Source organism: Ammodytes marinus (genome assembly GCF_949987685.1).
Source record: "Ammodytes marinus genome assembly, chromosome: 18".
Lineage (NCBI taxonomy): Eukaryota > Metazoa > Chordata > Actinopteri > Uranoscopiformes > Ammodytidae > Ammodytes > Ammodytes marinus.
The window spans coordinates 5,240,358-5,252,857 of NC_137222.1; the positions used below are offsets into that span (position 1 = coordinate 5,240,358).

A 12,500-nucleotide genomic window follows, 5' to 3' on the forward strand; every position below is an offset into this window, starting at 1 on the left:
CTGTAGTCATTGAATCTATCTTTTGTTCTGTCAACAGTTGCTACACTTCATAATTGTTTGACTGTACCTATATGACCCTTTTGATGGCATAATACAGGCTCGCTGTCCTCGAAAAGATAGGTTTTTGTGCCGAAAAGATGCATTTAGTGTGACGTTGGCTACTGATGCTAGCTGTTAGCAAACACATAGCTAAGTGCACGTTGCCTTCTGTAGCTCCTCTGCGAGGTTGTTTTATTATTTCTCTAAGTGTCTTCATATTAATAGAAGTTGTCCCTTGCAACCAAGCTCCTTAACTGTGTTCCTAATCTATCATTTTTAATCTTAAATTGCAGGTGTAAAATAAACTGAGTAGCTTTAGTAGCTCACAATGTAAACTGCCTTATCACTGCCAATATAAGATCAATCAACGCACACAGCTGTGTTTATCAAAACCCTGATTTGCTGTTTTACTTTTTATCTCCATATTATAACTATACTCTTTCCACCAATGGACCTTTTATAAAAGACACCACCCATTCTGACATTTGTTTACGTGAGTCGAGATGAATGAAATTCCTGCACATTCATTACACCATGTACTGCAGTGCTCAGAATGGCCTAGAACAGTGGTTTTCAAACTGTGGGGCGCGTCCCCCCGGGGGGCGCGGATGAATATGTGGATTTTTTTTTTTAGTTTGTGTTTTTGATATTAACATCATATTAAGCAAATGTAAGTTATCATACAAAAAATAAATACAATGTTTTGGTCTAGAATAAATTATCACGTGGATATAATAAGGCCAACAACTTTACATAGACTAAGCGCATCATAAAAATAGGCTAACTTAACCAATATTTACTTATTATATCCTCTTTGGTATTTATTTTTACTCTTTTTTCAGTCTCTGTCAATATAGAAATATGTATATTTACTCTATATATTATTGTGACAAGAGGATAATCTTTGCACCATGTTTATGTGTGGTTTATGGTTTAAATGTCAGCATTATCCTAAAATTTGGAATATTGGGTTAAAATTACATTATACCATTGTTTGTACCATTTCTGCAAAACGTGTGTGTTTCCATTACTGCATAACGTGCGTGTCCTCCTGGAGACATACAAGATATGTGTAAATGTTGCATCTGTATGCATTCACAAGATGTATTAGAACTACCAAACCTTACTGTTTGTTCACTATTTATATCGCTTTTAACTGCATCATACCTGTTGCTAGTTTTCCAGCTGGTGATGGATGTAGCCCAAGTATTTTCTGTCATGTTTTTGTCTATGAAAAAAATATTAAAATTGTTTCTTACAGTACAAAATAAGAATGATTAGAAATTCCAAACCTGTGCTATTTTTCTGAATTTTATATATATATATATAAATATATATATATATATATATATATATATATATATATATATATATATATATATATATATATATATATATATATATAAAAAAAAATCATAAATTGGCTTTATTTTGTACATGACAGCTAGACAGATTTGATATGCCTCATCATCCAGTATAAGCCAGCCTATTAATAGAACTTGGAATCCATCCCTACATTTGTGCAGCGGCCAGATTTACCATGCGGGAATAGAAAACAGTGTTAGATATTATGAGTAGTGGTGGGATAATGTTTCTCAGTATTATAGCGCTCTGTGTGTGATGGACTGAAAGAATGTCTCGTCCATCAGGCAAACCTAATTCCCTGCTGTCAATGGCGATAGTGTAATGTGCTATCGATCGTGTTTTGATGAGGGTCAGATTACTAACAGGCTCCTGAGGTGGTAATAATGATGGGGGCTGGATTCCCCATAGACATTGATGTTACAGGGTTCATACAGTCTACCTAATCTACCTGTACTGTTCTTCCCTAAACTGTACTAGTGTTTTTTTTTTTAGGTTGAGTATATAAGGCTAGGCATTTAAAGGTGGAGTCAGCGATTCTGGGGAATGCTTGTCATAATCAGTTAATATCTCCTCACTATCAGGGCTGAAAAATCCAGTGTTAATACACAGCCTAGGCTCTGTAAACAGGCATGTTGCTATCTATGGTGGGCCCTTTTGTTTGCATGCCACTTTACAGAGCCTTGGCTGTGTATTAACACTTTTTTGTTTTCAGGCACAAACAGTATGGACATTTAGCAGAGCATGAGGAGATATTAACAGATATTGAAAAATGTATAATTTTTTACAACAATCATTCTCCATAAACTTTTAATCAAGCTGTGAGGGTTTAAATGTACAGACTGCTCTTTCTCCTCTGTTCCTTGCTCCCTCCCTCCTCCCGTTCTTTACAATATATATTGGAGTTTAGAGTCAAACCTTGCCTGCTCTTTTAGCCAGGCCTATTTCCACTGGCTTTTTGAACACATTCCAGTCAGTGCCTTCTCTGCCCTGTAGCGAGGCGGATGCCCTTAATAAAATGACAACAGTAATTTGCCTTTGTCATTCCGGTCCTAGCACACAGACTTACATGGCGGCTCAAAAATACAGTGCTAGAGACCCGGCGGCCTGAGTGTGTGTGTGTGTCGGGCAGGCTGCCTCTTAATTCCTTTTTTTTCTATTTTCCAGAGAGCTGCCTTTTCCATTAAGCTCGAGGTGGCAGGTCTATTTAAAATCGCCACGACGACCCGGCCCCTCATTCACACACACCGCGCTACCAAGTCTGGGAGAAATAAGAAATTAACATCAGGACCGCTAGGCTAGGAATGGACATTTTGTTATTAGAATGTCCTTCAGTTTTATTCAAATTACTCCAGCAGCGTTCCGTCCTCCATCTTTGCCACCGCCTTGGATTCTAAACAGGTGACATCACTCACTCTACATCAGGCGACGAGAGCAGCTAGCTACCACATATGGTGCCTGTTTAAAGGTGCAGTGTGTAGAATTTATTGCCATGTTTTGAAATGTTTGTTAGAAATGGGATATGATATTCATAAGCACGTTTTAATTAATTTATAATAATAAAGATAAATTGTATAACCTTTTAGAATGAGCATTTTAAAGCTACATAGGAACAAGTTGTGCCGCCATGTTGCACTGCCATTTTCTACAGTAGCACAGAAAGGACAAGCTTAACGGCCATATGCGTTTTTATATAGTGGGCGTCCTGGAAAAAGGCACCTGTTGGAAGACGAAGAAGAAGTACTATGGAATAAATAACTAAATACACCTTCACCTCATCACTTGATATTGTGGAAAGACTTGAGGCAGTGGTGGATGAAGCCATCTTCATTAACTAGCTTCATGACCTTGAAGGCCCCCGTAGCTTCTGTAAATTCTCCCAAAGGTAGGGGTTGCAATCTAGAACTTTCACCCCTTGATACTGCTATATATTCCAATATTACACACTGCACCTTTTTAAATTACTCCAGCGTTCCTTCCTCCATCTTTGCCACCATCTTTTCCACTCTAAATATGTGACATCACTCATCTACATCAGGCATGAGAGCAGCTATAGCACATATGGTTCCTGTGTAAAAGCTTTTTCTTGATGGAACTGTATTAGAATGAGTGGTAATTGATGTAAAATATGACAGAGTGCTGTTGTCTTCCTTGGCTAGGCAAAGGAGCAATGTATACGCAGATAGGAGGGGTGGGTCTCCGGTAATGTGACTGATTTAATGAATCACTCACTTCTTGCACAGACACACACAGACACATGGACACAAACACACCGCTGACTTTTATGAAAAATTAAATTTGTGTTGTCATTCCGACACGCGGGCCGGGCACAGCCGGAAAGAGACTATTAGTTGGCGTATCATTATCAATAGCGATATTTTCAAACTCCATTATGCCAATCAGGGTCAGAATCTGTTTAATAGATTTAGTTCCAATTTGCCCGTAATTGATAAATAATCAAAATTTATCAATGTACTCAGGCCCCATTTTCACTAACAATCAAGGAAAAAGAGGCCCATTTACCACCTGACTTGCTCCAAATTAGGGACTAAATTGATGATCAATTAATCTCTAAAAGGGACTAGTAGTGCATGTGTGTGTGTGTCTGTGTGAGAGAGAGGTGGATGAGGGAGTCGTATAAGCACAGTGATAAGGTATGCAAACTGAAAGGAATGATGCATTTAAAGATGGAGTCAGCGCTCCTGGAGAACGCTTGTTGTCAAAAATCCCTTCCTGTCAAAATCAGTGAATATCTCCTCACGATCCACTACCTCTCTGTGCTGTGTGTGAACTGAAACAAATCAGGTGTAAATACACAGCCTAGGTTCTGTAAACAAAGGGGATGTAAACAAAGAGGCCCGCCGTAGCTAGCAACATGCCCATTTACAGAGCCTAGGCCGGAAACTAAAACAATTAGACTACATTTGAAGTAGTAAATGAGTATTACCCGACTGTAATACCGTGTACCGGGGGAGAATTTGAGGAAGGCTTAAGGTAACAAAACCCCTATGTAAGCATGATTTTGGGGCTGGTCTCCTCTTGTATGTAAGTTCTGTGTGGCAGTAGGGAGGGAGAATGATGCGTTCGCTGGTTGGTTTTGAGGTGTGTATCTTTGCATCCTGCGGGAGATGATCTCACCGCGTCCCTTCGGTCAGAGAACAATGGAGTGAATGAGGATGGATGACACTGTCTGGTAAAGGTGACCATCACACACCACTTGTTCAGGCCAGGATTTTCTGTCTGGAAGGCTGTGCGTTTATGTCCCATGTCTCACTTTTGCCTTTAATAATTATTTCATAAATCAAAGTCTGGGACCAAACGTAAGACTAGATGATGTTTGTTAACTAAACTGTGGGCCCTGCTGCTGCAAACAACAACAGTGAAATGGTCACTTTTAAAGTAGCCTTCTGACTTCTAACAGTGTTCCAGGGATCACATTTTCACCGAGTGGAGACTGTTTGTTCAGTTATGAGAATAAACCTTAGGAAATGTTCATGCCTTTGTCCATGTTAAGTGCACCTTTAAACAGCCTGGTCCTCTCTTCTCTGTTGTCATGGTTGCAGACTCGCCAAAGAGGAGATTTCGTACCAAAAGGAGGCGATTCAGCAGGAGGCCAAGGTTGAACGCATGAAAGCCGAGAAAGGAGATGAATACGTCATCAAGAAACAGGTACATTATTTAGTCCTGTGTTTTCACTTATTTGATACTCTACAACAAGTATGTGTCTTAATTTGAAAACCTTTTACTACTTTTATTGAATGTTGGTTACATTCATTCCATTGCTAAACAAGTTGACACAAAGTTGATCTAGCATATCGGCTCCAACAAAACACAATCTCTGTTTCTGAGTAGGGCTCAGTATAGATGTGAAGATTTTTTTTGGATAATTAGACTGATAATTAACCTGTTAAATAAAACCTCTTTGGGGGGCGCCACATTTGTCTATACAGGGAAAACCCTGGGTTTAGCTGTCCCATTGTTAGAAAGTGAATTTTAACTTGATGATTGGAGTCGCCCCTCATTCACGTAATGAGGTCATTCCAGAGTGATAATGGAGAATTAGGTTTTGAGAGCAGAATCATTAGTGATTTTGTAATGTGCCTGATGCTGATGTAATTATATCATGTTACTTTAAAAGGAGTTTGATAATTACTGACACATGCTGGTAATTTATCGTCCCTAACCTCCTCTCCATTCTCTGTCATTGTGACTGCATCCCTCTATCATTTCCCTTTGCATTGGAGAAAGCTGTATTGAAAGAGAATTTTTTATGTCTTTGTGTTAACTGAAAGCTGGTGGCCTTATGTTTTCGGGTTGTCCATCCATCCGCCTGTACATACTTCCGGGCCATTCTTCTGAATGCAATATCTCAAGAACGCTTTGAGGGATTTTATTCAAACTTTGCAAAAAAAATCTCATATCCCGTGAAAATCTTAGAGGTAAATTTGACTTTATCAACACAAACTTTTTAGGCAATAAAACATCAAATTAAAACCATATATTTGACCTGAAATGCCCCAATTCTTTCCAACAAAAAAAAGCTGAATGTATGGAAAATAACAAAATATTTGGGAATGTTGCACCAGTAATTCTCCACACTTCCTCCAGTAACAGTACTGTGTATTTTACTCCACCACCACCACTTCTGATTCTGTGTGTGTTTTTGTTTTGTTTGTTCATTCATAGCGCGGCGACTGGGGGCTTGGCTGGTGTTAAATGGGGGGGATTGTGAGGCCAGATGGATTATGGGTGGAGATGAGAGGTCTGAGGCAGGATGGATTACAGGTTTTTATTGTAATGGAATCAATACACTGTAAAGTGTCCTCTTCATCCAGCTACTGATGGGATCATTCCACTGCACTGGGAGGGCACCCTGACTTTTCTCTGTTTCAACACTCGCTATGCTTAAGTCTGCCTCACCTTCTCACTTCTAGGTGGCAACAGGGTTCACCGTAGGTCCTTTTCAAGTCTTAAAGGTGCATTGTGTAGAATGTATTGGTATTTTTCAGAATGGACTTGGTAGAAAAAAAAATAGTATGTATTATTTAGTGAATACTCGCTTGAAAACAAAAGTGTATTTATTTCCTTAGAATGAGCCTTTTATATCTACATAGAAGCAGGAAATGCACCTATTGGAAGACGAAGAAGTACTATAGAATAAAAAACTAAATACATCTGCATTCTGCACCTCATCACTTGATATTGTGGAAAGATTCGAGGCAGTGGTGGATGATTTTAGTAGCTAGCTTCTTGTCCTTGAAGGCCACTGTATATTCTGTAAATTCTCCCAAAGGGAGCAGTTAGCAAGGGAGCGTTGCAATCTAGAACTTTCACCACTTGATGCGACTATATATTCAGATACAACAAACTGCACCTTTTAGCTGTAGGGACCCTTTGACAACAGACTCGTGTGCCGCCTCTCAGTTTGTCAGTTAGTGTAGCAGCCTGCCTGCCTGCCTATGTATGAGTTCATCTGACTGCCTGTTTGTGTGCACAGCCGTGAAATGTACATGTGTGTAACTGCGACAGAGGGGCTAGGTGAGGGAAGCATCTGTCATGAAGGGAGTGTGTCTGACAGCGTTAAGCCGAGCTCCTCTCTGCTCCTTAGGGTGCCAGCTGGGTGGGAGGGATTCAACATTAAGCGCTACTGTGAAAGTTCCCCAGGCTTTAACACAGTCTCACTCCAGGCGTAGTAATACCTTTTAACGCCTGATCACAGCAGCTCAGGGTTTTCTCCATTCATCCAGGTGTGCAGTCACTTCAAAGAGGTGGTCCCATGCTGTCGATCGATAACTCAATAACATTTTTCATACAGCCGGGCTTGTTGGGAGATGTTAACCACAGTACTGTGTGTGTGTGTGTGTGTGTGTGTGTGTGTGTGTGTGTGTGTGTGTGTGTGTGTGCGTGTGCGTGTGCGTGTGCGTGTGCGTGTGTGTGTGTGTGTGTGGGGTGGAGGGGGGGCGCCCTGTATGTTACTATCTGGAATGGAACAACACTACAGCAGCCAAATGCTGCCAGTGAATATGCCTGTATCTAGCCACCCCTTAAAGGTTGAGTCAGCAATTCCGGAGAATGCTTGTTGTCAAAATCACTTTTTATCAAAATCTGTTCTATACTTGAAAAATCCATGTTCTATAATGTGTTGATGTTGGTGTGGTTAACTTTCAGGTGGAGGTTTTGCAGGAGTCCAGAATGATGGTCCCAGACTGTCATCGCCGTCTGGCCATCGCACACGCAGATCTCTCTCAGTTATTAGTAAGTCAAACTCAGAGTCACTGTTATGTTATAAAGTCTAAACAAAAACAGCTTCTTCCCAAGAGTTGTGGACTCACTCCTACAATCATAAAACATACATGCACTTACCTGATGACCAAAAGAAAGTACCAGTGCAATACACTACCTAAAACATTTTTATAGCCTATTATATTCCATTGTTGGTTAGGCTGACGTGTAAAGTGCTATCATCTAAATACATTTTACTTCCTTTACTGTATGTAGTAGCATCATTCTCAATGGAAGACATCCCAAAGCTAATAAATACTCTAGAAGTATGGGATTTATGTATGTATGAATGAATGAACTTTTCTTGGCATTATTATACATGTAGTACAATGAAATGTGGTAAGGCTTACTCTCAAGTGGTTCAAATATAAAAGTTAGAATTGAGAATACTAAACAAAAGTAGGATACAGGATATTACATTGCGAACAAACAACAAAAGTAACACCAGCATTATAAACAATGCAAAAAGTAGAGTAGCATAGTCGACATAGCAGAACATTTCTGAAATTGATAAAGTGCCAAGAAGGGATTATGCTTTTTTTTCGTGATTCCAGTGAACTAAATATTAGAATATGCTAAAGCTTCACATGTTAACCCAATTAACAAGACGTCTGGGTTTATCCGTATACGACCTCAGCGTGTGCTTATCCCTTCAGGACTTGAGTTGATATGGTGAGAAGATGCAAAAATAAGCATGCATGTCGCAGGGTCATCTCAATTAATGCCTAGCAGCAGTCAAGACAGCTGCTGGGGTGAGTCACTGGATGGGGAGCTAACCGCTAACCTGGAATTAGCAACATGTCCCCTTACCTATCGCTCAACCTGTCTTTGTGCATACACACACGCTCGTCACAGTTCATTAGCAACGCTGTCACTACGGCGACCACCACATCTCACACACTTTATTCGTACGACATGGATGCCGTACATGTCACATTATCCCTCGGTTAACTTCAACTTATCATAATGAAAACTTTCCAGTTGATTACATACTTAAAACAATTGTATGACATTTTTTTTCGGAACTGTTGAAAAAAATGCAAATTTGGCAATATCTAACACCATATTATCTTCAGAATAGATGAAAGTTCTTTAGGGGTTGACATTTTTGGTTCAGTGTTTTGAGGGAAAAAAACTTAAGATAGGAAAAATATACAGACTCAAACAGACAAGGTTAAATAAAATAAACACCTAAATGTACCTTTAGGACCTTTTCAGTTGAAAGGACACATGTTATAGAACCAAAAATCTCAAAATTGACCAGTGCTTTAAAAATATTTTTGCCTGCTGTGACTCGCTTTAAGTTTTCGGATGACAATGAAGTGACATTCAAATGTTTTTTTCTTATGTGGAAACAATAACACAAAAAGTCATGTATTTATATTTAAGTACCTAGCTGTACAAACTCATTTTGTGGGGTTTAGAAGATGACAATATTATTCCAAAATGGCACCCAAACCAATACTGTGTGTTTGTGTTCTTCCCAGGAATCGGAGGAGGATTTGAACGAATCAGAAGAGTACAAATTGGCTCAAGAGATGTTGGACTCGGTGAAGATTGAAGGATGATTTTAAGCTGATTTCTGATCAGTTTGTGTTCTCACTCCGGGGCTCACGTTGTTGCTTAAACATGTTCATTCCTTTCATCAGGCAAACAACCGTTTGCAAAACCGTGGAGGCAAACTGAATCCCCACTTTAAAGTCTCACATCTTTTGATTGTAATTATTTTCTACTGTTGACTGTTAAGGTGCCACCACACGACACCATCATGCCTCTCCTCTCCTGTGTGTGTGAAATCCCACAAGAACACCACGGAACATTCAGTTTATTACATGTATTACAGTAGAAATTGTTTTTTGATTTAGAATTTTACTTTATTCATTATACCAATACACAGTCTGTATCTCCATAGACATGATTAAATACATACACACCCGTTCTTGTACTTCTATCTTTGTGAGGAAATTCATTGCCATAATGCATTCCCTAGCCCCTTACCCTAACCATCAAAACTGATTGCCTAACCCCATTCTTACACTAAACCTAACCTAATTCATACCTGAACCTTACAACCTAGTCTTAACCCTCAAACAGCCCTTTGAAGAAGTGAGGACTGAGGACTAGGCAAAATGTCCTCATTTTCCAAAAATGTCCTCACTCCGATAGTTAAAAGATTAAGTCGGTTCTCAAGAAGATTCCTGTACAAGCGTGCGCGCGCACACACACACACACACACACACACTTACGTTTGTCTGTTGCCTTTTTCTGCAAATATGACCGTCACTTTGAACGGTGTGGGTCCACCAGTGAATTGATTCCGAAGTGTTTTATAAGTGACAGTTTTCCTTAAGGCTTTTCCAATTCATTTTGCATTCCTTTTTATATGCACTTGAGTCAGAAGTTCGAATACAAACCAGAGTTCTGCAATTAATGGTTAGATTCATTACCGATTAATATCTCCATCAATCATATTTTGATTGTTTAGGAGTAAAAAAGTACCCAAAGCTTATTTACTCTGTCCAAAACCAAAATATATTCAACATTTGGCATGATACAGCAGATTGGAGCTCAGTATCACATTAGAGAAGGTAAAACCAGTGAATGTTCACCAATATTTTGCCTGAGAAATGACTTTAATCTTTGAAGATTGTAATTTTATTTGCATGACAAATGTATAATTAAACTATTGTTTCAGCACTATACTAACTGATGTGATTGCAGTTTGTTCATCGCTGTTGTCCCTGAAAAAAGTGCCGACTCCCATAGCCTTATGCGGGGGATATGTCCCCCTTCAATATTTAGAAGAGGTAAATTTGTCCCATTCAAAGACAACCTCCTTCCTAAAAGAGCTAAACATATTTTAAATAGCCTTCCAATCTGTAACCATATTCACAACGACCTTGCCGACCTCCCACCTTTGCAGTTGCTTACCAGTATAAAGTAATTTTAGTTAACACTGGTGCTCAGTCTTTGCAGTGAGAAATTATTCCTAAAAAAAAATCACATGTTTTGAATATGCAAAAAGTTTTTACTTACTGCATTATGTTCCATTATATTTGTGTAATCGGGAACGTTGTTTTTTCTCTTTATTCAAAGGTACAGTTTCAGGGGAGGGGGGATTTGTATACATTAGAACATCCTTCAGTTGTTATTATTTCATCAGAAATCAAAACTAAATTCCAGGCAACTGGACATAAGACTATGATATAGTTTGTAAACCAAACTGTTGGCCCTGCTGCTTTGAACGACAGTGAAACGGTAACTTTTCAGGAAGCGTTCTAACAAACCGTGTTCCAAGGATCCAATATTCCTGTGAAGAAAGTTTTCTTATTTTATGAAAACATACCTTTATAAAACGTTCACTTCGCTGACTCACTCAAAGTTACATAGTGCACCTTTTTAATAAAGACCTTTGCACCATGAATGAGGAAAGCCCTGCTGTCAGTCACAAGACAAATGTTGGTTCTGTCCATGAATGGCGGAGCAGGTCCTGGCTGTCAGCAGTTCCGTTCCATCTATTATCCAAATGGCCCTGGAATAACGACACCTTGTATTATAAGGCTCAGAGTGAGTCCTTCCTAAATAGTCGCGCGGCTAATAAATGAACTCAATTGCCAGACAAATTAAGGTTACATTTGACTTGATCCTTATTTTACAGATTTCGATAATTATCGCGGGATCAACCCCCAAAGTCCCATTAGCGTCCTAATGAGGCGCGCGCTACTCCGTGGCATCTCACCCGCTCCGTCTCGTTAAGGAAATCGCTCTTCAATGCTGATTATTTTATTTGGAAGCTATAATTATATTTCTTTCGGATAAATCACGGCCCTAATCGGAGTCCGTGCAGAGGGCAGCGGCACTAATTGAGGCATGAGATGCGACGGTGGCGCGCGCTACATCTGGGTTTGTGTGACCAAAGGACCCGCAAGCTGCAAGCTGTTCACTGCTCTCAACCCCGCATGCTCTCAACCATACACTGGTGTATATAAAAGAGGTAGCGATTCACTGGATACAAAAAGCATTCACACGATTGACGGGAGTAAAAGCAGAAATACTAGCCTATAGACTGATGTGCTTTAATAGGCTATGTAAAGTAGGCTATATTTTAAGTGTCTTCTCTTATTAATTCATGGGTTTTAGAGATAATCTCATGTGTTTACAGTTATTCTAGTTAAGTAATTTATTTATTCTATAGCTTTGACCCCATTGCTTACTGTCACTTTTTAATCTTTTTATTTCTGTCAGTGTATGGTAGGCTACGCTGCTTGACGTTTTGAATGGCAATAAAGGAACCTTGAACCAAAAACATGGACAACACTACAGTATAGCCTACGTCTGGATTCAAATGATTTAGCCTACTCAAGCATAAGAAAATAGTGAACAATTAAAAAAAAAAAAAAAAAAAAAAGCTCTAATTAGGCAGCAGGATGCCCCCTATCTGTGTATTATTAGGTTTCATAATTGGATTTTTATTAACGGTGCATGAACTTGAACGCAGCGTTTGAATGTTGCAGGTGGTGGAGGAGCAAATAATCTAACCTTTATTTTATTATTTGAGCACTAATCTTTTGAAATATAGTGTAGGCTATTTTATAAACTGATGACATGTCTAATCTTGTCCATTTCTAAACTAAAGAAGAACAAAATTGCATAAATGTAAATACTCCAATTAAGTCCAAGTACCTCAACATTTCTACTAAAGTCTTGCAATTGAGCAATTAGTTACTTTTCACCATATTTCATTAGCTTCTGTCATTCAAATAGAATGGGGGATTCCTTTGTTGTTAATTGGAGAGTGCATGGGCCTACACATGCTT

At 39.1% G+C, this 12,500-nt stretch overlaps 1 protein-coding gene across 1 annotated transcript in view; it reads left to right on the forward strand.

Annotated features, from left to right (window-relative positions):
- Positions 1-10,375, forward strand: part of tbca (tubulin cofactor a) — a 10,676-nt gene extending 301 nt beyond the window's left edge. The window contains exons 2-4 of the mRNA XM_080047304.1: positions 4,965-5,070; positions 7,570-7,656; positions 9,171-10,375. Coding sequence (XP_079903430.1) covers positions 4,965-5,070; positions 7,570-7,656; positions 9,171-9,251 — 274 coding nt within the window. The 3' untranslated portion in view covers positions 9,252-10,375. The remainder of the gene's footprint in view (positions 1-4,964; positions 5,071-7,569; positions 7,657-9,170) is intronic.
- Positions 10,376-12,500: the final 2,125 nt, after the last annotated feature.